At 49.0% G+C, this 25817-nt stretch overlaps 1 protein-coding gene across 2 annotated transcripts; it reads left to right on the forward strand.

Moving 5' to 3' along the window:
* Positions 1–307: 307 nt before the first annotated feature.
* On the forward strand, positions 308–18013 carry IGFBPL1 (insulin like growth factor binding protein like 1). 2 transcript variants are annotated; one of them, XM_010588031.3, is made up of 5 exons: positions 308–755; positions 10319–10428; positions 11741–11857; positions 14046–14148; positions 16022–18013. In XM_010588031.3, the coding sequence occupies exons 1-5, from the start codon at positions 308–310 to the stop codon at positions 16027–16029; spliced, it is 786 nt and encodes a 261-aa protein (XP_010586333.2). In that variant the 3' UTR covers positions 16030–18013. The 2 variants fall into 2 exon arrangements, with proteins under 2 accessions (XP_010586333.2, XP_064147777.1); XM_064291707.1 differs by lacking the exon at positions 16022–18013 and having other exon boundaries at positions 14046–14374.
* The last annotated feature ends 7804 nt before the right edge of the window (positions 18014–25817 follow it).

The raw sequence follows: 25817 nt of genomic DNA on the forward strand, positions 1-25817 counted from the left end.
TGGACCAGACAACCAGTCCAGGCTCTATCGAAGCGACCTCCGGTAAGTTCCCACACCGACCGGGCCTCAGTTTCCCCAAAATTCCAATGGGTGTGGGACAGAAGATCTTCAGACATCTCTCCAGCTGAGCCCCGCCGGCCCGGAGCCCACCACGCCCCGCTTGCGCCCAGCCCTAGCAGCGGTCTGCGGGCGCCCCGCGGTGCAGACCCGGCCAATCAGCGGCCGTGGGGCGGGCGGACTGGCTGCGCCGCGCGCGGAACGGAGCGGAGCGCAGAGCACAGGCGCCACTGCCTTCCCGGAGCAGACCATGCCGCGCTCACCGGTGCCCTTCCTGCTGTTGCTTCTGCTGCTGCCGCCGTTGGCCGTGGGCCTCGGGCTCCACGGCGCGGGTGGCCGGCGCCCGGAGTGCGGTCCGTGCGGCCCGGAGCGCTGCCCGGCCCCCGCGCGCTGCCCTGCACCCTGGATGTCTGCGCTGGACGAGTGCAGCTGCTGCGCGCGCTGCCTAGGCGCCGAGGGCGCGAGCTGCGGGGGGCGTGCCGGTGCGCGCTGTGGCTCGGGCCTGGTGTGCGCCAGCCGCGCCGCGGGGGCGGCGCCCGAGGGCACCGGGCTCTGCGTGTGCGCGCAGCGAGGCGTTGTCTGTGGCTCCGACGGCCGCTCCTACCCCAGCGTTTGCGCGCTGCGTGTGCGCGCCCGGCACGGGCCCCACGCGCACCTCGGTCACCTGCACAAGGTGCGCGACGGCCCCTGCGAGTTTGGTGAGTTGGGCTGGGGTGGGTGGAGAAAGCTGGACCCCACAGGTCCGGGCAGCGCTTCCAGGGCCTCACTTTCCCCTTTGGAATCAGTATTTCTAGTTTCTTTCCGTGATCGGGGCGACGGAGACGGGAATCCACAGCGTGGGCCTCCCCTTACCAAGTTCTTGGAGACACTGGTCACAGAGCAGTCAGAATTTTGGTGACCCTTAAGTACATGTCAGAGCAGTTGTTTTCAGGCCTGACATATTTGCCCCAGAGAGACTGGGAGTTTCCACGGGGTCTTAACCATTGTATGTCCCGGGGTGAGCACCTGGCCTCGGCTGGGGGGGGTTGTTTGAATGGAGAGGGAAGGAAGAGAAGGGTGATACAAGAGAAGTTCCAGATTGGGTCCCAGGAGTCACAGGGCCAGAGCACCAGGACATCAGCAATTGAGGCTTGGGCTCAGCTGCAGGACCTGAGGGAACGCCCACCCAGAACGAATAAGACCTTTGGAGACCTAAGCTCTGAAAAGATTATAGTGCCATCAGGGGCAGACCCACCTTTGTGGGCCTTCCAAACCAAAAACCAAACCGCTTTCGGCTGAGTTGATTCCGACTCATAGGAACCCTGTAGGACAGGGTAGCATTGCCCCACAGAGTTTCCAAGGAGCGGCTGGTGAATTCGAACTGCCAACCTTTTGGTTAGCAGCTGCAGTTCCTAACCACTGGGCCACCAAGGCTCCTTGTGGGCCTTAGGCTTATATAATTTGGAAGGGCCCGCTGTAAGTAAAGAAATAGAAAATGAAGAATTTTTTTTTTTTATGAATTGCTTTATTAACATCACTGTAAAGCTGTCTCTGCATGCCATCTTTTCCCACCCTCTACGTGTAATTAAAAAAAAAAAAAACAAATATAAACCAAACGAGCTTAAATATAAGCCTGTCCAGCCAAATGCCCTGTTCTGCTGGCTCCCTAAGCATGCGTGTGGACTGCTCATTAGGTTTTAGAGAACCACCCGAGTCTGTGCTGCCTTTAGGCAGCAGTGTAGAATTCAGGGTGAGTGAGCGTGTGGCCGGTGAGTCCAGGGGAGCCTGGCTTGGGGACTGGGTTTCAGCCATCTGGGGAAGAATTCTGGCCTGGGCCTGGAGACCTAGCCGAGACTTAAAGACCTAAGTCAGTGCAATGACTTCAGCTCCAACTAGGAAACCCGGTGGGGTGGGGGCTTTTCCAGGCTGCAGGACTCTCTGTGGGTCTTGACATACAGCCCTGGCTCATGGGAACCTTTTGCCCTAACAAGTAGGTAGTATTATTTCCTCCAAGCATTCCAGGTAGATTACTGAGTCCAGGAGACCAGGTGGGATTTTGGAGATGGGGCAAGAATTCTTCTGTCCTGGGAAACAAAAACAATGCACGTCCCATTGAGGAGCCTGAGGCGGCCCCGGGAGCACTGGAACACCACCGTTGGCCATTTCTGGTTGGTGCTGCCAGTGGAGGAGAGAGCTGGCTGGTGCTTCTGGTGCTGCTGCCAATTCCCTGTGTGACCTTCGGCCAGTCACTTCCCCTCTCTGGGCCTTGTCAGCCCTGTGGAGCTGTGTTGGGGTCCCTTCCACTTTGAACCTTTGTTTCTGCCCCATGGCATTTAAACAGTTCATTCTCTCCTACCTTCTTCTTGTTCCTGTCACAACGCATTTACAATCTGCTTTCCTCAGCAGTTAATTCACAGGCGCTTTTTTTTTTCACTTTGTCTCCAGGCAGGTAACACTCTCAAACCTGCATGCAGGAGACTTACAAAATGCTGGCCAGGTCTCAGAGTCCCCGTAATCGGTACGGTGCTCCTAGTCTCAGATTATGTCTCCCTGGTGTGTTACTCTGTTTCCAGGAAAAGACACCTTAAAGACATTTAGACCAAATCTGTTAGTTTGCAGAGGAGACTGAGACCCAGGCAGGGCCAGGGACTTGTCCAGGGTGACTGCAGAGCCTGACCAGCTCCCAGGTCCCCGACAGCCTGCCCAGAGCTTTTTGGGGACGGGATTTATCCTTCTAAGTCAGGCGGATAGTAGTTGCCATGGTTACCAGAGTGAGGCCAGATGGCAGCTAGAAACTCCATAGTCCTAACTCATTGAAAATTACCAAATGACAAGTAAACGGTGACAGCCCCTCCACTCTGATCTATGGGCTTGGAGGCCCACCCCAGGCACAGGCCCCTAGAGTAAAGATGTACACGAACTGAACGGAAGCAATTCAGAAGCTGCTTTTAATGATCCCATTAGTGAAAGGCCCCAGACCTCCTGGAGTTCAGCTTCCTGCCAGAATCTGTGTCATCCACCACAGACCTGGGCTCTGTTTTCCTGCAGTGTCTTCTTTTGAGATGCATTGTGTGGGCCCTGCTCTTGTGTCCTTGTAAAACACGAAGGTGTGGACAGGGGCATCTTTTCCTAGCCAAGACAGCCCCTTATTCTGTGCTGCCCCAGCTCTAGCCTTCATTCAGATGACCTAGTGGGAGCGGTTTTTAACAATGCCCCTCGGGGCCCTGATGGAAGGAAAACAGACAGTCGGAGCAGCAGCTGTTCTGCTTTGATATTGGTAATAAAATCCTCCTCCTCTGCTCCTTAGCCACTCCTTCAATAAACGACCACTGTGCCTTTAACGGAATGAGGCCTTGGTAAATATTAGGTTCCTTGCAGTGTTGGGAAGTGTCCTTACACTTTCCTCTGAGGGGCATTTGGATACAGCGTTTGGGCCTAAGCGATGGCCTTTCCTCCTATGCCCTGAAACATCCCGAAATGCCTAGTAAGGAGAGTACAGGTAGTCCTCGACTTACAACGGGGTTCTGTTCCAGTGACTCCTTCCTAAGTAGGTTCTGATGTAGGTCGAATACCTCCTTTTTTTTTTTTTTAGTTTTTATTATTATTGCCTTTTATTATCAGTATCTTTATTTGTCTTGGGGGTTGGAAACATTACATATAAACTTTAAGATATATTTTAATATGTACCTATATAACAAAAAATACACAAATCATAAAAAAAAATGATAGTCGTAAGTGTAGTTTGTTGTAACTCAAATATGTTGTTAGTTGGGGACTACCTGTAGTCATTTGATCGTCACGCATTTGTTGAAGACCCACTGTGTTACCATGCGTGAATAGTTCTCCTGCTGGAAATCACATTTGCATCAGCCTTCTCACTTGATTTTTACAACCACCCTCTCTCACTCCCATTTAATAGAAGGGAAACTGAGGCATAGAGAAAGGAATGACCCAGGGCCGCACGGCTAGTTCCCAGCTGACATGGGCTATGGCGTGGATTTCCCTGGCTCTTTTCAGATCGGCACCACGCATCTCTAGCCTGCTGACAACCTTATTATAAAGCGGCTGCAGATTGACTGGGATTTGTGTGACAGCTTGAGTCTTGAGGATTTCCCAGTCTGGGTCACCCTTCCTGTTTGTCCCTGTGGCTTGTTGTCCCTCTCCTTAGCACTAGGTGACGGCTCCTGGTGGTTCAGTGGTAGGATTCTTGCCTTCCATGCAGGAGACCCAGGTTTGATTCCCAGCCAATGCATCTCATGTGCAGCTGCCACCCCTTTGTCAGTGGAGGCTTACACGTTGCTGTGATGTTGAACAGGTTTTAACGTACTAGGAGCTCATAGACTAAGACGGACTAGGAAGAAAGGCCTGGCGATCTCCTTCCGAAAACATCAGCCAGGGAAAGCCGTATGGATCACAATAGTCTAATCCTGTTGTGCACGTGGTTGCTGTGGGTCAGGGGCTGACTTGACGGCAGCTAACAACAACAAGATGGCTTGTGAGAGGAGCAGGGATAACCTCACAGAAGGGGAAGGTCCTGAGGGGAGCTTTGAAGACGGGGAGAAAATCCTGGTCTGGAAGTGGGTGGGAGTCCCAGCCTGAATGGAGGCATGGTGCTGGGATGAACAGTGGGCCCTTGGGCAGCTGCCGAGTGGGATGGTGGGAGAAGGACATGAGGCCCCAGAGTAGTTTGGGCAGGGTCATCGCAGGCCGTAAGTGCCAGGCTGAGGGGTGAGACTTCATTCTGTACTAAATTATTGGTTCAGTTTCTCACCTGTAAGATGACATGGTCTTATGTAGTTATCGTTAATAGTATTATTGCTGTTGTTAACACTATTGCTTTAAGAGGCTGGATTGCCTTTTAGAAGACTAATAGCACCCCGGACTGTTTGTTAACATTGGGCAGGGAGTTGGAGCTGGACCCTGCAGACAGCAAGTCAATGATGTGTTTGGAATGCTCAATTAGGTAGGAACGGGTCCGGTGCCAGGGCCCACGGGGATCTTGAGCCCCAGCAGCTTCAATGTGCTCTTGAGATCCTGAATTCTTAGAAAATTCACCACGGTTGAAATTCCAGCTCCACTTAGAAGCCTGGGGCTGTGCTAGGCACGTGTTACCAGGTAACCAGGAGAGGCAGCGACTGCCACTTTGTGAGAGGGACAAAGAAGGGGGCCTCGTGCTCAGAAGCCTTTCATGCCGAGGGAGGGGTTTGAGGCGCTGGCTGCAGGGAACAGGATTAAGCTGTTTGTTTCACATCGCAACGTGACTATTAGCATAAATTATCAGGGCTGTTCAGTGCGTTGATTATTAAACTCTTTGGTTGTACGCTTTTTAACACAGGCAGATGGAGTCCTGGGGGATGACTTGATATTCTTTCTTTCCCTAGCATCATTAACTTCAAAGAAATCTCAGAGGCATTTGGCAGGGTTTTTCATTCCAGTCTCCAACGGCCAGTGTAGTTTACAGAGTGGGGGACCGATCTCCCCACACAATAATAATTATATCGATCCGTTCTTTTGCACAAACTGCACAGTTAATAACGCAGTCACATCTGTTACCTCCCTTCACCCCAGAGGATGGCGGGCAGCGGTCAGTGTCTTCATTTGCACATAAGGAGACAGTGGGTAGTAACTAGCCCAACCTCTGGAGCTTTGCAACTGGACCCCGGGCATCTGAGCCTCCCTGTGGTCCTATTATGCCCACCCCACAGTGCTGCCTCTGGGGACAGTGCACACCTGGGTTACCTGCCAGTCACCCCTTGGATGGATGGATTCATGTGGCCCCATTGCTTCCAGGACTGTTACTGGCACAGCAGAAGGAAGCAGGTATTTAGCAAGGAGAGGTAGAGAGATGAAGCCAGCACGTTGGGAGACTGGAGTGACAGGGGGCCATCCTCCATCTCGTCAAACCCGCTGCTGCCCAGTCAGCTCCGACTCATGGCAAGCCCGTGTGTGTCAGAGGAGAGCTGCGCTCCACAGGGCTTCCAGTGGCTGAGTCTTTGGAAGTAGATCACCCGGGCTTTCTTCCGAGGTACCTCTGGGTGGACTCAAACCTGAAACTTTTCAGTTAGCAGCCAAGCATGTTAACCATTTGCACCACCCAGGGACACCCCCTCTTGTCAAGGGCATATAGAAAGGAAAGTTCTGATTCTTCTGGGAGTGTTGTGGCCCAGAAACAGTAAGGTGAGAGACTGTGCTCCAGGCTGGCCAGCGTGAGGGCTGTGGGTGTGGCCTCTGGGGCCTCCAGGCAGGGACAGTTGATGGCCTCTCTCAGCAGAGACCGGTGGAGGGCCTGGAGCGTGCGAGCAGCTTATAGGAGACTGCCTTTGGTTAGCACAGCCTACCGAATCCTCGGGGCCCCCTGTGAAAGCCTTCTACACTTTGTAAGGGATCTTGACCTTCCCTAGGTCATTGGGTCCTCACAACAGCCTGAGGGGGTATGGAGGGGCAGGGACTCCTATGCCCATTTTAAAGAAGAAGCAACTGAGGCCCAAGTCACAGCACTGGGATATGGCAAAGACCGGATTTGAACCTGTGATCCCCTGCTCCAGCCTGTCATGCTGTCCTTCCTGCCTGTGGCGTCAGGACATCGAGTATCCCAGCTTCATGCTTTAGTGTGTCCATGTGCCCTCAGGGACACTGGGCTGGGAATGCCCTGCTAGACTCAGCGATCCATCACCTGTCTCACGTGGGTCTTCTCAAGATCTGTTTCCTGGGTGTGATATTTGGGCGTTTAATCCCTAAGGAGCTAATCTCTTATTCTGGAATGGAGTCCATGCGGACAACAAATATTTCACTTCAAAAGGCATCACTTTAAGTCAGTGTGGAAGTTAATGGAATCAGGGGCCTGGGTTTGTGTCCCAGCTCCATCAGGCACTTCAGCTTTCTGAGCTCTGGTTTTCTCATCTGTAAAAAAAAAAAAAAATAGGGGGCACGTACCTCGCAGGGCTGGTGCGAGGATAAAGGAGTAGCATGCGTGGAAATGTCCTCTAAGGAGAAGGTGTGATGGAGTGGGCGGTGGGTAGGAAGAGCACAGGTCTGGGCCAGCCCCGGGGTCCCCAGCCTTGCCCCACCATTGGAGGCCGGCTAATCCTGCCACAGCGGGATACAACGGCAAAATGCTCAGCTGCTAACGGAAAAGTTGGCAGTTCCGATTCACCTAGCCGGTCCGTGGGAGAAAGACCTGGTGATCTGCTCCCATAAAGGTTACAGCCTAGAAAACCCTGTGGGGCAGTTCTCCTCTGTCATAGGAGGTTGATATGAGTCAAAAATCGACTGGACGGCACTTAACAACAACAACCCTGGATGGCTTTCCCATCTGGCAGGATTGCTGGGGAGATTAAATGGTTAATACCTGTAAGCAAGAGAAGAGGGCTGAGCACACAGCAAGCGCTCAGGAAGTGTTAGCTGGCTTGTGGGATTATTGCAGTTGTTACTATTGCTAATAGTTATTGACTGTAAGGAGCTACTGTGGACAAAAGGGTTTTAAATTGAAAAACAGGTGTGTTAAAAATTTTTAAAAAGAGTATTATGACAGAGCAGCACAAGGGAGTTTTGAAGCTTTAGCTTGGTTAGGATGGTGCTTTCACGTCTTCACATTTGTCAAAACTTACCGAACTGACACCAAAAAGAGTCCATTGTACGGCATGTAAATTTAAAAATTCCAAATGTCATCTTAACATTGAAAGCAGGGGTCTCTTTTGTAATAGAAAAGATTTTTTTTTCTGCTAGGGAATCAGTGACAAAGACAGTGTTTCCCAGACAGTTTTTCTTAATTGTAGTTATTGAAAGAGAGAGAGAGAGGGAACGGTGGGGAGAGAGAAAGATGAAATGTGATTTACTGGTTTATTCACTTAGGCCTGAAAGGGATTGATGAAATCTCATTGAAAATTTATGACTTTACACCAGTGGAAGTCAAACATGCTGATTGAGTGTCCCTTTGGAATCCAGAGAGGGCTTTGGTGGAAAATGCAGTTCTGATTGTCCCCAAAGTGAGCCATTCGAGGACCAGTCTGGGGTCGGGTGGAGGCTGCCTGCAGCGCCTGTTGGCTGCTGAGTGGCTGGCAGGAGGAGGTGCATAAATTAGATAGTCTTTGTCATCACAGACGAGCATCTGTGGGACAGCACGGGTTCTGTCATTCTTGTGGCGGCAGAGCGGACACTGGGGCACGTTGGGCATTGTTAGAAGACCTGGGTGCATGGGGGAGGCTTTGGCTATACTTGGGGGATGGGGCGTGGTCCTTTGCAGGGCAGTCAGCTGGGCACAGTGGAAGGAGTTGGGCTGGTCAGGTGGGGACAGATGAAAGCGGGATGGGAAGGACAGACTCTGTATTCAGCTTCCTGGAGGGCTGTCTGGGTACCAGAAGGCTGTGGGGACTCCACAGGGCAGCCCTGGGCTCAAGAGGAGGGAGTTAAAGGGAGGTGGATCTCAGTTCCACTTAAGAATAAGCTTTCTCACTAACAGAACCCGCCAAGGATGGAAGGGCCTGGCTCCAGAGGTGGTGAGCTCTCCATCACTGGAGGTATACAAGTGGAGGCTGGATGAGCATTTTACAGACAGTCAGGCATAGAATCTTGGAGAGTTGGGATGCCAGAGGCACTCTCCAGTTTGAGACTCTGTGGCTCTAAGACAATTTCTCAGAGATTTTTTTTTTTTTTGGCACCAGCTTGGTGGGGTCACTTCCCAGTCTTTGTGGAGGGCCCAGACTAGTCTCATATCTTCAGCCCTCAGCTCCTGTGCCTTTGGTTTGACCCTGTCCCTTCTCCTTTCTGTCTCCCCGCCCTTTGCTTTCCATTTTCATTGTGGCCTAGCCCAGGTGGCGAGGGCCCTTTTCCTCTCCAGGACAGGCCTGTGGAGGGCAGCAGGGGTGTCTTGGAATCACCAGGCAGAGACCCCAGAGTCAAAGACTGTGCACTTTGGTGGCCCAGGAATCAGTGTGTATGCGCTTTCATTTGGCATGAGCTACTTCATCCAGCCACCTGGTTAGCAGTCCTGCTCCTGACCATACTTCCACATCATGCTAGCTTAAACCCTCACTTCCGCCCTCGTCGCACGGTTAGATTAGCTCAGTAATTCTGTGAAGCAGAAGGAATTGTCCCCATTTCACAGATGGAGAAATCTGCATTGAGAGCGTTACCTTTGCCAGGCCTCCCATTGCACCTTCCGCAGGACAGTGTGGAGCTGGCTGCCAGCGTGGCCCAAGCTTGCAGTCTAGTGCAAGGTGAGACAGGTGTCGACACCTGGGCTGCAAGGCAGGCTGTGACTCAGTAGGTCAGAGGCAGAAACCACCTGTTCCTGGACGAGGCCTTGCAGGATGGGTGAGCTAGCCACTGGGGAGGCAGGGGTAGGGGACAGCGGGATGCATCCAGGGCAGTGTGGACATGTATAGTGGGGCCTTGAATGCCAGGCAAAGGTGGCTGGACTGGATCATGCCGGTCCAAGTGTGCACAGAACAGATGCAGGCACAGAGGGGGAGGCAGAGTCTGTGGAGTATGAGCCAAAGATTTCTGAGCTGAGATGCCCATTCATCCCGGCCAGAGAGCCCACACCCTCCCTCTGCCTTCTATCGTGTTCTGCAGCCTAGAACACCCCTGCCTGATTCCCCAGGTCAGCCTGGCTCCTCATCTTTAGTCTGTAGATCTGCCTTGGTGGAGGTGTGGGTTGAGGGGGAAAGGGTAGGTGTCCTGTGGAGTCAGTGCATCTGTGATATGCAAATGGACGTCTTGAATGGACCGCAGGGGTCCCTGCCCAGGGTGAGTACAGCTGTTATGCACAGCGCTATTCTTTGAATCCCCCCGCCTCAACGTGAGAGGAGAAAAGGCCATCTGTTGGAAGACTTTGCCAAATGACACCAGCCCCTCTTGGAGTCTGCTGCCATGGTGCTGAGTGGAGGCTGTACGCAGATGGCAGCCAGGTCGTGGAAGGAGCCCTGGGAGGGAGTGTGAGGAGACCAGCTCTGCCAGACCTCCCTGGGTACCCATTTTTCTGTTGGTGAAACAAAGGTGATGGATTCGAAAGCCTGTAGGCATCCTTCCAGGTCCTGGGAAAACTCTGTCCTGTAATTCCTTGGCCAAGAGTCTGTTCTTCACGGGTGGGGGATTTCACCTGCTGCTGCTCCCCTCACCACTTCAGGATGAGGAAGGAGGCTCCTGTGCGGTGAGAGCCTGAAAACTTGACTCTGATGTTCGATGTCCCAACAGACTCCTGGCAGGCAGAGCGATTTTACACTGAGGCGGGGTGCTCAGAACCTAGCAGGTGAAGGGTTTGTCCCATGTCTTCTTCTCCTAGCTCCTGTGGTCATCATTCCACCCCAGAGTGTTCACAACGTCACCGGGGCACAGGTGTACCTGTCCTGTGAGGTGAGGGCCGTGCCTGCCCCAGTCATCACATGGAGGAAGGTATTTCTATCCAAGGACCCATGCCTGAGTGCACACATGTGTTTGTGTGTGTGTATGTGTGTGTGTGTGTGTGGAGAGAGAGAGAACCAGACAGACAAACATGGATAGTAAAGGATTTTTTTTTCTTTTAAGTGTGTGTGTGTGTATATGTCTATATGTGGGTCAGAGGATTAAAGAAAGATACCTTATTTATTACTCCTCAGCTTCCGGGTTTATACCTCAAAACTTTTACCTCAAAGCTCTCCCAGAGACATTGCATTCTTTCCTGTGCCATTTGCTCCCTTGACCACTTAGGCACCCAGAAAGTTCTGCTGTTTATCTAGCCAAATTAGCTTCAGTGAAGTTAGAGACTACTTCACTGAAGAGCTGGGTGTTAGAAAAACCTGGCTGATGGCAGATGACCCAACCCTACTGCAAAAATAAATCTTCCTGCATATCCATTTTGGAGTGACTGAAATGGATTTCACCATATGTTATCATCTCCTAGGAGGGCCCTGGAATTCTGAACTGCTATAGGGTCACCGGAAACCCCGGTAGCATAGTGGTTAAGTGCTATGGTTGCTAACCAAAGGGTTGGCAGTTTGAATCTGCCAGGCGCTCCTTGGAAACTCTATGGGGCATTTCTACTCTGTCCTGTAGGGTCGCTATGAGTTGGAATTGACTCGACGGCACTGGGTTTGGTTTTGTTTGTTTTATAGGGTCACTGTGAGTCGGAATTGACTTGATAGCAACAGGTTTGATTTTTTTTTGTTTGGGAGCGTTCAGATCTTCACAGTCCCGCAGGGGGTGTCTATACATACTTGTAGAATTAAAAAGAGACAAATCATTTTAGTAGAAATAAGACATTCTAGAGTTTTGGCAAAGATCCCTGGTGGCGCAATGTTTAAGCACTGGCTGCTAACCGAAAGGTTGGCAGTTCAAACCCACTAGCGGCTCCATAAGAGAAAACACCTGGCAATCTGCTCCTGTAAAGGTTAAAAAAAAAACTAAACCAAAGCCATTGCTGTCAAGTCAATTTATACTCATAGTGACCCTATAGGACAGAGTAGAACAACCCCATAGGGTTTCCAAGGAGCAACTGGTGAATTGGAACTGCAGACCCTTTGATTAGCAGCTCTAGCTCTTAACCATTGCACCACCAAGGCTCCCTGTAAAGGTTATAGCCCAGGAAACCCTATGGGGCAGTTCTCCTCTGTCCTACAGGGTCGCCTTTGAATCAGTGGGAGGATGAGGATGGTGAGGATGTCTGTGAGACAGTCCTTATCGAGAAATACTTTTTCTAACCCACTCTTGGTTCTTCTGCTCTCTATAGGTCACGCAGTCTCCTGAGGGCACCCAGGTGCTGGAGGAATTGCCTGGGGACCATGTCAACATAGCTGTCCAGGTGCGGGGAGGCCCTTCCGATCACGAGACCACGACCTGGATTATAGTGAGTGTCTTGTTCGTTTAGGATTACTGGATATGATTGCCTGACAGCCAGTCACCAGGTGCTGTCAAGTTGATTCTGGCTCATGGAGACCGCATACGTGTCAGAGTAGAACCATTCTCCACTGGATTTTCAATAGCTGATATTTTTGAAAGTAGGTCACCAGGCCTTTCTTTTGAGGTGCCTCTAGATGGACTCAAACCACCAACCTTTCAGTTAGCATCCAAGCACATTAACCATCTTTTATATTTCTTTAGAATCTTACAATTTTTAAAGCTGTTTTTATCCATTTCTCATTGAGCCCCATGGTAGCTGTGAGGTAGGCAGGGAGGTGGTGTATCCCATGGGAAGATAAGTGGCCTGCTCTGGTAGGCCAAATAACAGTACCCCAAAGATGTCCATGTCCTAGTCCCAGGAACCTGTGAATATGCTGTTACATGACAAGGGAAAATTAAGGTTGCGGATGGAGTTAAGGTTGCTAACCAGCCAACCCTAAGATAAAAAGATTATCCCGGGTTATCCAGACGGGTCCAATGTAATCACAAGAGCCTTTTAAATGGGGAAGAGGGAGGCAGGAGGATGCATGTGAGGACTCCACCAGCATTGCTGGCTTTGCAGATAGAGGAAGGGGCCACAAGGCAAGGAATGCAGGTGGCCTCTAGAAGCTGGAAAAGGCAAAAAAACTGATTCTCCTCTTGAACCTCCAGATGGAAGGCAGTCTTGACGTTAGCCCTCTGACACCCATTTGAGACCTCTGATCTCCAGAACTGTAGGTGATAGATTTGTAGTGTTTTTAACCACTAACCAAAAAAAAAAAAAAAAACCCGTTGCCGTTGAGTTGATTCCCACTCATAGCGACCCTATAGGACAGAGTAGAACTGCCCCATATGGTTTCTAAGGAGCATCTGGTGGATTTGAACTGCCAACCTTTTGGTTAGCAGCTGTAGCTCTTAACCACTATACTACCAGGGTTTCCACTTGAAACCACTAAGTTTGTGATAATTTGTTACAGCAGCAGCAGGAAAAGAATACACCTGCCTAAGACCACATGGCTGATAAGAGGAAGACGGCACATCCGGTCCCCCTCCAGGGCTCTCGTATGCCCCTTGCGGCTTGTTTACTAACACCAGGGAACGCCAGGTGGCTGAGAGAGTGGTGGTGTGAGGAGATGGGGGTTCATGGTGGGCTGGTCACTCCTGTTGTGGCAGCTTCCATTGCCACAGTTGTAAAAAAAGGGCTCAGACTGGACAATGTCTGAGGGCACTTGCGACCCTAACTGGCTGTGGTTTTCCTGCGTGTCACCTGTAAATGAGGACAGTAACACTCACCTTTCAACCATGACTGCCACAAGTTCGAATGAGATGGTGTGCATGAACCCTCTCTGTGGTCTGTAAGGTGGTTTGCGATTGATAGAGGCTGTTACAGCAAGTGAAGGCAGAAGGTCTGCATTGCAGAGAGTGTGAGAACAGGGTGCTCTCTGAAGTTGTCTTCTTCATTTTCACCCACATCTCTTCTCTACCCAGCTGAGAAACTTGGAGTGCAGCTAGGTCTGCGGCTTTTTCAAAGCACATCTTCCCCCATTTTCTTACAAGGAAAGATGGGGGGAGGCTATCTCTGATATTATTTTATAGAGGCTGCCTCCATGAGGAGCATTTTTGGGTCATTCTTCATTCAGTAGATTTTTGTTCTTTTTTAAACTGAATTTGCAATGTTTTCCTTATAATACATACCAAACAAACAAACCCGTTGTTGTCAAGTTGATTCTGACTCATAGAGACCCTATAGGACAGAGTAGAACTGTCCCAAAGAGTTTCCAAGGAAAGGCTGGTGGATTCAAACTGCTGGCCTTTTGGTTAGCAGCCGCAGCTCTCAACCACTGTACCACCAGGACTCCAATCTATACCTGTTACCTTCAAAACTAGGACCAAGTAGCTCATGGTGAAAGGCAGGAATGAGAGGAATTGTTAAAAGGAGAGCCACAAGAGAGAGATGCCCTTAAAGAGGACAGCTGAGAAGAAAATTGAACTATGTGCTTCTTGGCAGCCAAGGCAAGATGAGAAATAGGGCCTTATTCTGAAAAGGAATAGTTGTTCAGATGTATCATTAGGAGCTAAACAAGGATTTCATTTTTCTGCGCCATGTATAACTACACAAACTTGCCTGTTCTTTCTCTTGCCTGTTTTATTCCCAGATCAATCCACTGAGAAAGGAAGATGAAGGAGTGTACCAGTGCCATTCGGCCAACACGGTTGGGGAGGCCCAGTCCCACGGCACGGTGACGATCACAGAACTGAGTGAGTACCTACAGAACCCTCACCTCCCAGCTCCTGATGACCCATATGATGGAGTAAATCACATGCTCTAATTTATTTTAATATTTATATACACATGTCGTAAGAGATTTGCAATGGCTTATGAGATATATGATGAAAAATACATAAATCAAGGGAACTGGAGGATGTAGGAACATATTAAGATGAACATGTTCAGGCGGAATCTACAGTGTGTCCTGCGCAGATATCACTCTGAGCTTCCTTGCCCACAGAATCAGAAGTTATAAACATCGTGGTGTCCATAAAAATGAAAAAGAGAATTTTTTGTTTTTGAGGCTGAAGGGAGTATTTCCTCTGGGTGTTCCTAGAGAGGGCACCGAGTGACAAAGCAGACAGTGTCATCGTGACAGCATCCGTGTGGAAACATCCTGCAGTGAAGTCAGTCTGTCCCCGGGCCCTGCCTTGGTGGCAGTTCCAAGTCTTGCCATCTCCAGGTCTTGCCTTCTCACTGTCAACACTGCAGGCTGCTGGGCAGACTGGCCATGGCTCTGCCCCACTAGTGTCTTCACATTCCAGGGCCCAGCCGAAGGAGCAGCCCTGATGTAGGACCTGCCCACTCCTGTGGCAGAAGGAAGAGCAGTTTCTGCCCAGACGTGGCATACATCATGCTCCTTATAGTCTATCAGCCGAAGCAAGTCACCTGGCCACACCCAAAGTCGATGGAGTGGGGTGACGTGTACTCCTCCCAGGAGGCAAAGGCAGGGATGTGAGAGCCGCCTACGGGGACAGAAGGAGTGAAGAATCGTGAACAGCTGCCATCACCAGGGCCGACCAACAGCTTTTGTAATAGAGCTGGAAAAATTAGAAGCAAGGTTGATAGGGTTTAGTAAAAGCAGAAGGATTTTGCAGTGATTTTAATTATACTGTTCATCCGGCCACTTAGGTGCATGCTTTCTGTGGGCATGGCCATACACCAGGTCTGTAGGGGGTGCGTGGGGAAAACAAAATGGGAACGTCATCATAACAGGAGTGCAGCCGTCAGGGGGTTGTGTGGGCTTGAAGCAAGAAAAGCCACATTGGAGCTGAGGATGAGTGTGTGTGAGTAGCTAGAGCTTCTAGAAATGGGAAAGAAAAACTCTGCAGAGAGTTAGGAGATGAGGGTCTTAAAATCGTCTTCCCAATTCTTGACTTTTTTGTTTTTACTACTTTAAAGAACTAATAAAACCAGTTGCCATCAAGTCAACTCCAATTCATGGCTACCCCATGTGGGTCAGAGTAGAACTGTGCTCCATAGGGTTTTCACTGGCCGGTTTTTTGGACGTAGATTGCCAAGCCTTTCTTCTGAGGTGCCTCTGGGTGGATTTGAACCTCCAATCTTTCAGTTAGCAGCTGAGCGCATTAACCGTTTGTACTACCCAGAGATTCCAAAAACCTAATCCATATATACATTTTTAAAACATAAATGATTCTGGGGTGTCAGTGTCGTCTATTGTGAGTTTTAAAAAGGAAGCCACAGAGAAACCATGGAGTCGTTAAGACCATCACCACCCAGGTCTTGAGTTCCCTCCACGGCAGGCAGTGCTGGCCAGCCTCGCTCACATATCCCCAGGGATACGGAGCTCACCACCTCCAGAAAACCACCCTTGGATTTTCCAGTAGTTGCAAAGTTCTTCCTCATATTAAGCTGGAACCCGCCTCCCTGAAACTTTGACCCATTGGTCTAAAATCTACCTCTTGGGGTCTCCCCCAGTCCCTTCTGCTCCCCACTGGCACCATTCATTGCCCTGGAGAGATGTGAAGTTAAGGGACATTTTCCCCACCTCCCATTGAACACATAGTTGATTGTGACGGATCAGGCTTATTTTTCTAATTTTGCCCCCCTTTTTCTTCCTAGGGACTTAGAAACGCTGATCACAGGATGATGGAAAAGTCAAGTCATGGATTGCTCTGCTTTGTGAAGAGTTGGAAAAACTGTTTGTAGATGACTCCTTTTGTATGTTTTTAAAAATTAGATGCAAACTAGGTTCATACATAGTTTTTAGCCAGGCAAACGTTGGGAAAACAAATGCATGTTGCTTTTTTTATACTTTTGGAATGAATTGCTCTGCGAGAATTCTTAACTACTCCTTTCAGGGAAGATCACGTGATGGTATATTTGTAATTCCAAAGGGCTGGAAGCCAGGCATGTGTCCACTGTGAATCCCTACCTCAGTTGTTCAGGACTAATTAGCGAGTGTTCCTGTTACTTAGTATGTGCTGTGGAAGGAGGGAAGCAGGCTCCTCACTCTTCTCTGCCTGCCCTTAACTTGCTGTGTGACCTAGATGGGTCCCTCCCCTTCTCTGGACCTTGGTTTCTTCACCTGTGAATATGGCATTTGGACTAGTTGTTACCAGTGTCCCTTCTAGCCCCGCCATCCTAGAGTAAGAAGACCCTACGTCAGAAATACAGAAAGTGTGGTCTTATTGTTCTTTTTGGACTGCTAGTCTTCAAAAACAAATGCCATTAAAAACAACAACAAAACAAAACAAAAAAATGCTATTGCTTCATACCACAGCTATTCTATTCCTGCCTTTTCCCCATTTTATAAAGAAATTTAGTCCTTGATAGGACAGTTCACCAGACTCTGGAGCCCCTTGCCTTGGCTTTTGGGGACCAAGGTATATCCACTTGTTGGCCCAGCATTCTCCAGCCAGGATGGGCAGTGAGACTTGGCTTCCGGACATCCAACTGTAAAAACAGTGTGACATGGTGTCTGCAGGGTGTGGAATTAGAGTGTGGTACACGGAAACCCTGGTGGCGTAGTGGTTATGCATTATGGCTGCTAACCAAAACATCGGCAGTTCAAATCCACCACGTGCTCCTTGGAAACTCTATGGGGCAGTTCTACTCTGTCCTATAGGGTCGCTATGAGTCAGAATCGACTCGAAGCAGTGCGTAGACTACATTTTACAGATGTTTTGACCCCACGCAAGAATGAAGCTTTTTTTTTTTTTTAATGGAAAAAGAGGGAGAATGTTTACTCCCTGGGCTAAAAAAGTAGACCCCCTAGGTGATTAAAAGTTTTTGAAGTCAGAATTGGGATCCTTCCCATTTGGACGGTCCTTCAGGGTCATGAAGCACTTTCCCATCTGTGATCACTCCCCGACTCCGTGAGGAAGGGCAGGACTGGTGTTAATGTCTCTCCCTGTTCACAGATGAAGAAACCAGGCTCCGGAAGGTAAAGCCACTTGCCCAAGGTCTGAGCCTATAAGCAGGACTGGAACTCAGGGCGCCTGGCCTTCCTCTTCACTCTTTCTGCTACACGGTGCTGTTTCTCAGGATAATCTCACAACTGTGTAAAGTAAGGTGCTGCCCAGTCCTCAGATTCCAGGGATTCTTATCAAGGTTCATCTCAGCTTGTACTGCACACTCTCACGTCCCTCATGTTGGCCGTTACATTTTGAACTCCTTGTTGGACTTGAACTTTCTGCCTTTAAGCCTGGCCATTCCACTTCTGAAATATGGGGATAGTGTCACTCTGACATACGCGTGGTAGAGGAGACTGACTTGGGAATTTGGAAACCTGGGGTCCATTTGTGAATTTGTCCCTGACATGCTGTGTGACCCTGAGCAAGCCCCTTCCACTTTCTGGGCCTCAGTTTCCCCACTTAAATAGGAAGGGAATGAAACTAGACAGATGGCTTCCAAGCTTTAAGACAGTAGCCCATTCTTTGAATAAAATCAGAATTGAAACGGATCCAGGTGAAGCTGCTCTTGTCTGTTGGGAGTTGGGGTTGCCAGGGTCCCTGCTCACATCCCCTCCCCACTCAGCTCCTCCTACCCTTCCCTTTCCAGATCTGAGGGTCTGCAGTTAATTCCCCTAGGCTTTGAGTGGTTGGCACATGACTTGGTACGACACTTAGTGAAATTGCGTCAGGTGGTGGACTGAAAACCTTGGGGATGCTGCGGCTCTGGGGGAGGCTGGGGATGCTGCGGCTCTGGGGGAGGCTGGGGATGCTGCGGCTCTGGGGGAGGCTGGGGATGCTGCGGCTCTGGGGGAGGCTGGGGATGCTGCGGCTCTGGGGGAGGCTGGGGATGCTGCGGCTCTGGGGGAGGCTGGGGATGCTGCGGCTCTGGGGGAGGCTGGGGATGCTGCGGCTCTGGGGGAGGCTGGGGATGCTGCGGCTCTGGGGGAGGCAGCAGAACAACCTCATGTATCTGCTAATAAGCACATTCAGCAAAATCAATTGAATCACCTCAAATTTGCCTGGGCAAACATGGGGATCAGGATGTAGCCCCGGAAAGCAGGTGGCTGGAGCGTGTGGAGGACAAGGTGAGTAGTAGAATGCCACTGCCTGAAATTTTCACTGTAACCAAAAGGTGGATTAACGTGATTGTTCCAGCCCTGTGGGTTTTCGGCTGTGAGAGCCCAGAGACCCAGCCAAGGCTGAGTGAACTTGTGTTCTGGCTGCTGTTACCATTTTGAAACATGATCCTTCCAAAGTCTGTGTTTGTCTGTCCTACTTCCATAGATGTCTTGATGTCAGATGACCTCTGTGCCCTGAAAATAAACGTTTTTAAGACAGCCTTTGTGGCCTTCTTGTCCTTGGAACTGATGTAGGTGGCCCAGATCCCACTGATGCTTCTTTGTCATCCTTCATGTGTCTTGCTCTTTTCTCTCCTTGCCCGAGTCAGCCACATCAGCTTGTACCCTGCTTACCTCTCACACCTGCCCAGCTCATGGCAACCTTCTGAACAACAGAACAAAACGATGCCTGGTCCTGCGTCATCCTCATAATTGCCAGCATGTTTGAGTCCATTGTTGCAGCTATTGAGCTAATTCACCTCACCAAGGGTCCTCCTCACCCTTGCTGTCCCTCTACCTCACCAAGGGTCCTCCTCACCCTTGCTGTCCCTCCACCTCACCAAGGGTCCTCCTCACCTTTTCCGTCTATCTCACCAAGGGTCCTCCTTACCTTTGCTGTCCCTCTACCTCACCAAGGGTCTCCCTCACCCTTGCTGCCCCTCTGCCTCACCAAACGTGATGTCCTCCTCTAGCAATTGATCTCCCCTGATGACGTGTCCAAAGCAAGTGAGCTCTGTGTTGTGATCCATAACGTTTTCATTGGCTAATTTTTGGAAGTAGACTGCCGTGCCTTCCTAGTCTGTCTCAGTCTGGAAGCTTGGCTGAAACCTATCCATATAGGGGATCCTGCTAGTATTTGAAATATCAGTGGCATAGCTTCCAGCACCATAGCAACATGCAAGCCACCATAGTATGACAAACTGACAGACGGGTGGTGGTTGCAATCTTTAACCAGCCCTAATTATCTTACTCTACTGCAAGCCTGATCCTTGTAGCTGCCCTCTGAGCTTGTGTCTCCTGGGCCATAAGCAATTCTTGCATTTAATTCACTCATTAGATCTGCTCCCTGTCGTCTCCCACACACACTGAAAAGCCACTCTCCAGGTGCCAGAAGAGTGCAAGATGCTGGGTGTCAAGGTGAGTGGCCCCAGGCCCTGCACTCGGAGGTTAGATTCAAGCAGGAGTTAGGTGGGGCTGGGTCACAAAGTGTCCACTGTGTGATCAGAGCAGGGGGAGCTCAGGAAAGACTTCCCAGAAGAGGAGGCATTTAAGCTGGCTTCAGAGGACTCAGAGTGGGTGTGAAGGACTTAGGGCTAAGGAAACAGCCCATAGAGGAGAGGGGGTGCAGACATGCAGCATGGTTTGTGAACAGGGTGTAGTGACAAGTGGCTGCTGCTTGGAGCTGCAGTGGAAAGTGAGGTGGCCCCCTGTCTTAGGCTGGGTTCTCTAAAGAAGCAAAACCAGTAAAGCATGTAAGTATATAGAGATTTATATCAAGGAAATGACTCACGAGGTTGTAGAGGCTGGAACATCCCAAGTCCCTGGGTCAGGTTGGAGGCTTCTCCTGATTGCAGTAGCCACAGAAGCTGGCAAACCCAGGATTGACAGTTCAGACAGCAGCGCTCTTGGTTACAGGCTGCAAAGACCAACGAATCCCAAGATCAGCAGGGAAGACGGCAAGTGAGCTGCTAGCTCAAGTCCCAAGAACCGGAGGTCAGACGAACAGGACCCAGCTGCAGGGTCTGGAGCTAGCAAAAGCTCACAATCCTTGCCAGAATATCCACTTATACTCAAAGCAGGCCACACCCCCAAGGAAACGCCCTTTCAACTGATTGGCTACTCAACAGCAGATCCCATCACGGAGGTGATCACATTATATGAAATCTTACCATGGAAGTGATCAGAACATCATATGACTGCCAAACTATATAACTGCCAAACCATATAACTGCCAAACCAGGGAGAATCATGGCCCAGCCAAGTTGACACACAACTTTAACGATCACACCCACCATGAAATGCCATCAGAAAAGGGTGAACTTGATGCTGCCAGTGGCAAGAAACTGGCATCTCAGTTTTCTGAGCAGGATAGTTGTCAAGATTAAAACTGGGCTTGGGAAAGATAATTCTAAAGCCAGTGTTCAATTCCAAATGCATTCACTTGCCACCTTAAACAAAAAAGTCTGTTTTTTAGTCCAAATGGATTTTTCTTCACGTTTTATGGTGAAATTAATTCCTGGGTCTTAAAAAAAGCATCACCCCCCACCCCCCGCCTGAGGGTGGGTGACACAGGGAAATGATGGGAACATGCAGGTCGATCAGCAGCGAAGGCTAGTGAATTTCAGCGTTCTCCAGGGCTTCTTGGGCATTAAATCAAAGGAGGATTATTCTGTGATAATTAATTAAGGGAAGCCAAAGGGCCTTGGTGTCTGCAGTTGGATAATGAATTCGGAACATGGAGCTTGTCGCTCAGGACAGGGTTGGATGTTGATGCTCTCCCAGACTCGGGTTCAGGGGGCTGGCTTTTCTCTCCTGGAGTGTGAACTCCCTTCAGCCAGGGCTGCCTTCGTGTTCAGCCTCAGGTGCATCCAAGGGGTGAGAAGTGTGTGGTACCCAGGAGGCAGAGTCACTTGGGTTTCCTTTTTCTTTGTGTCTTCCTCATGGTTGATTGTCAAGGGAAAAGTAAGTAGTATTAGTGCTTGGGATTGGGGGGAACAGAAGCCTCTCTTCCCTCCATTCATAAACCCACTCATCACACATATTTGCAGAAAAAAGAGCCTTGTCCCTGAATCTCCCTGTGGAGGAAAATGCCTGTTAACCAGAACACCTGCATTAGATTGTTATTAAACAAGAAATAAACTTCTACTGGTTGAACCCCTCAAACTTGGGCATTTTTGTTATGGCCTCTAATGTTACCCTAATACACATGGGAAGAATACTTGGCTGAGAGCCAAGAGGCCCGTAATCCTGAGTTGGAGTCCTGGCTCCACCACTTACCAGCTGAACAGTGGAGCCAGGACAGCTGGCTGAACACACCTAGGCCTTGATGTTTTATTTATCAAGTGTGGAGTAATAAGTGCCTTGCGCGTAGTTAGCAGGATTAAATGAGATGGCAGATTATAGTGCTTAGTAAATGTTATCCTTGTTCTGAGATTTCATGGCCCCTATACTTCATCTTTGTGGAAACCCTGGTGGCATAGTGGTTAAGTGCTGTGGCTGCTAACCAAAAGGTCGGCAGTTCAAATCCGCCAGGTGCTCCTTGGAAATACTATGGGGCAGTTCTACTCTGTCCTATAGGGTCGCTATGTGTTGGAATCGACTTGATGGCAGCAGGTACTTTGTCTTCAGAGCCCTAGTGGCGCAGTGGTAATGATGGCAATGAGTTTGGTTTTTTGGTTTGACACTTCTGCTCAGCACTTTCCACCCCATTCTGTAATTGTCTCCCCTGCCAGGCTGAGTTCCCGGACAGCCACAACCACCGGTTGCCATCAAGTCAACTCTGACTCATGATGACCCCATGTGAGTCACAGTAGAACTGTACTCCATAGGCTGATTTTTAAATTAATATTTCATTTTATTTTTAGTGAAAATATACACAGCAAAACCGACTCCCATTCCATAGTTTCTAGGCGTAATGATCAGGGACATTGTGTCAGCCTTCTTGTTATTTCTTTCTACTTGTTTTACTCCCATTAACTTAAACTTCCTGCCCCCCAACCTTCTCATTTATGCTTTAAAATAGCTGTTGACCCTTTGGTCTTATATAGATAATTTTTTCAAATAATGCAATACTCGAGAGTGACAATCTTTACTTTTTGAACTAAACTGTTGCTTAGTTTACAGGTGACTTCAGAGGACAGCTTCATCTCAAGATTTGAACAGTAACTCAGGGCCATAGTCTCAGGGACTCTTCCAGCCTCAATAGGTCCAGTAAGCCTGGTCCAGTAAATTCTTTAAGAATTTGAAGTTCTGTTCCTCATTTTCTCCCTTTCTATCAGGATCTATCTATTGTGTCCCTGATGAGAATGTTTAGTGGTGGTAGCTGGGCACTGTCTAGTTCTGGTCTCAAGGTAGAGGAGGCAGTGGGTCATGGACGCATTAGTCCTGTAGTCCGATTCCTTCTCTGATTCTTGGGTTTCCTTCTTTCTCTTTTGTTCTAGAAGAATAGAGGCCAATAGTTGTATCTTAGAGGGCCGCTCACAAGATTTTAAGACCCCGGACACTACTTACCAGACTAGCAGGTAGGAGATAAACTTGAAGAACCATATTATGCCAATTGCCATACGCTGATTTTTTTTTTGGAAGTAGATCACCAGGTCTTTCTTCCTAGGTGCCTCTGGGTGGACTCAAACCTCCAACCTTTCAGTTAGGAGCTGAGCTTGTTAACTGTTTCCACCACCCAGGAACTCCTCCTTGAACTGTTCTATTCAATTCTCTTTCTCCTCCCCAAAGCCCGGACTTTAATTAATAACGTGGCCACCAGGGGTCAGTCTCACACCCAGAATGGAGGCAACCGAACCGGTTCCTAGATTGTTTCACATCTGATGGAAAGGACCAGCGTGATGGAGCAGCAGCCCTGATGGATCCTGCGAAGAAGCTGGATGTTTGGATTGTTCAGCAGGGGCCTTCAGATTTAGAGATTTGATCAGATGTGCTCAGTACACTCCCCTCCCTGGCCCCGAGTGTATACACATGAGAAACTGACTGCAAATGAGCTGCGTTATTTCTGGCAACGTGAGATTGGAGAACAAGACAAGGGCTGCTTCATATTTCACCCTGATTTGAATTTACCTCTGTGACAGAGACTAGCAAGATGCTCATTAAATTCATGTGTTAGGCAGAATAATGGCCCCCAGAGACAACTGATCCTAATGCCTACAACCTGTAAATGCCACCTTATAGGGAAAAGGGGCTTTGCACATGTGATTAAATTCAGGCTCTTGTGATGGAGAGACTATCCTGGATTATCTGGGTGGGCCCTAAATGCAATCACATGTGTCTTTGTAAGAGCGAGGAAAGAGAGATTATACAGAGAGAAAAAGAGGAGAAGAAGATGTGAAGACGGATCAGATAGGAATTTAAAGATGCTGGCCTTGAAAATTGGAGTGATATAGCCACAAAGCCAGGAAATGCGGCAGCCACAGAAGATGGAAGAGGCAAGGGCAGATTCTCCCCTACAGCCCCCAAAGGGAGTGCAGCCCAGCTGACACCTTGATTTCAGCCCAGTAAAACTGGTTTCAGACTCCTGGCCTCCAGAACTCTGAGAGAATAAATTTCTGTTGTTTTAAGCCACTAAATTTGTGGAAATTTGTTCAGCAGCCGTAAGAAACTAATACAACATGTTCCACTGCTCTGAATATACGCATGTATCTGTTGTTGTTAGGTGCCGGCGAATTGATTCAGACTCATAGCAACCCTATGCACAACAGGATGAAACACTGCCCGATCCTACGCCATCCTTACAATCGTTGTTATGCTTGAGCCCATTCTTGCAGCCACTGTGTCAATCTATCTCCTTGAGGGTCTTCCTCTTTTCCGCTGACCCGGTACTCTGCCAAGCATGATGTCCTTCTCCAGGGACTGATCCCTTCTGACAACATGTCCAAAGTATGTAAGACGTGGTCTCTCCAGCCCTGCTTCTAACGAGCATTCTGGTTGTACTTCTTCCAAGACAGATTTCTTCATTCTTTTGGCAGTCAATGGTATATTCAGTACTCTTCGCCAACACCACAATTCAAAGGCATCAACTCTTCTTCGGTCTTCCTTATTCATTGTCCAGCTTTCACATGCATATGATGTGATTGAAAATACCCTGGCTTGGGTCAGGTGCACCTTAGTCTCCAGGGTGACATCTTTGCTCTTCAACACTTCGAAGAGGTCCTTTGCAGCAAATTTGCCCAGTGCAATGCATCTTTTGATTTCTTGACTGCTGCTTCCATGGGTGTTGACTGTGGATCCAAGTAAAATGAAATCCTTGACAACTTCAATCTTTTCTCCATTTATCATGATGTTGCTCATTGGTCCAGTTGTGAGGATTTTTGTTTTCTTCCTGTTGACATGCAATCCATGCTGAAGGCTATGGTCTTTGATCTTCATTAGTAAGTGCTTCAAGTCCTCTTCACTTTCAGCAAGCAAGGTTGTGTCATCTACATAATGCAGGTTGTTAATGAGTCTTCCTCCAATCCTGATGCCCTGTTCTTCGTATAGTCCAGCTTCTCGGATTATTTGTTCAGCATATAGATTGAATAGGTATGGTGAGAGGATACAATCCTGATGCACACCTTTCCTGACTTTAAACCAGTCAGTATCCCCTTGTTCTGTCTGAACAACTGCCTCTTGATCTACGTACAGATTCCTCATGAGCACAATTAAGTGTTCTGGAATTCCCATTCTTCGCAATGTTATCCATAATTTGTTAGGATCCACACAGTCGAATGCCTTTGCACAGTCAATAAAACACAGGTAAACATCCTTCTGGTATATTCTGCAGCTATTCTCCCCCACGTGTCTGTCAGTTTGTCATACTGTGGGGGCTTGTGTGTTGCTGTGATGCTGGAAGCTATGCCACCGGTATTCAGATACCAGCAGGCTCACCCATGGAGGACAGGTTTCAGCTGTCTACTTCTGAAAAGAATCGGCAGTGAAAATCTTATGAATAGTAGTGGAACATTGTCTGATATAGTGCTGGAAGACGAGCCCCCCAGGCTGGAAGGCACTCAAAAGATGACTAAAGAAGAGCTGTCTCCTCAAAGTAGAGTCGACCTTAATGACATGGATGGAGTAAAGTTTTCAGGACCTTCATTTGCTGATGTGGCAAGACTCAAAATGAGAAGAAACAGCTGCAAATATCCATTAATAATTGGAGCCTGGAATGTGTGAAGTATGAATCTAGGAAAATTGGAAATCGTCAAAAATGAAATGGAACACATAAAGATCGATATCCTAGGCATTAGTGAGCTGAAATGGACTGGTTTGGCCATTTTGAATCGGACAACCATATAGTCTACTATGCTGGGAATAACACCTTGAAGAGGAATGGTGTTGCATTCATCTTCAAAAAGAACATTTCAAGATTTATCCTGAAGCACAATGCTGTCAGCGATAGGATAATATCCATACCCCTACAAGGAAGACAAGTTAATGCAACCATTATTCACTAAGGCCAAAGATGAAGAAACTGGAGATTTTTATCAGCTTCTACACTCTGAAATTGATCGCATGTATCTAGGTAAGGCCATATGACTAATCTTGCCAGTGTATCACTTCTTGCCTGAGGCAATTAAGAGTGGGCGTGTTTTCGTCATATACTTTGCCCTCTGCCCCATCTGCCAGCTGGATTATGCC

This window comes from Loxodonta africana, chromosome 9 (assembly GCF_030014295.1).
Source record: "Loxodonta africana isolate mLoxAfr1 chromosome 9, mLoxAfr1.hap2, whole genome shotgun sequence".
Classification (NCBI taxonomy): domain Eukaryota; kingdom Metazoa; phylum Chordata; class Mammalia; order Proboscidea; family Elephantidae; genus Loxodonta; species Loxodonta africana.

Bases quoted from the DNA above. Each gene is read 5' to 3' on its own strand.
- IGFBPL1 (XM_064291707.1), top strand. From the start codon at position 308: ATGCCGCGCTCACCGGTGCCCTTCCTGCTGTTGCTTCTGCTGCTGCCG. The intron at 756-10,318 runs GTGAGTTGGGCT...TTCTTCTCCTAG, and splicing joins CGACGGCCCCTGCGAGTTTG to CTCCTGTGGTCATCATTCCA. The intron at 11,858-14,045 runs GTGAGTGTCTTG...TTTTATTCCCAG, and splicing joins AGACCACGACCTGGATTATA to ATCAATCCACTGAGAAAGGA.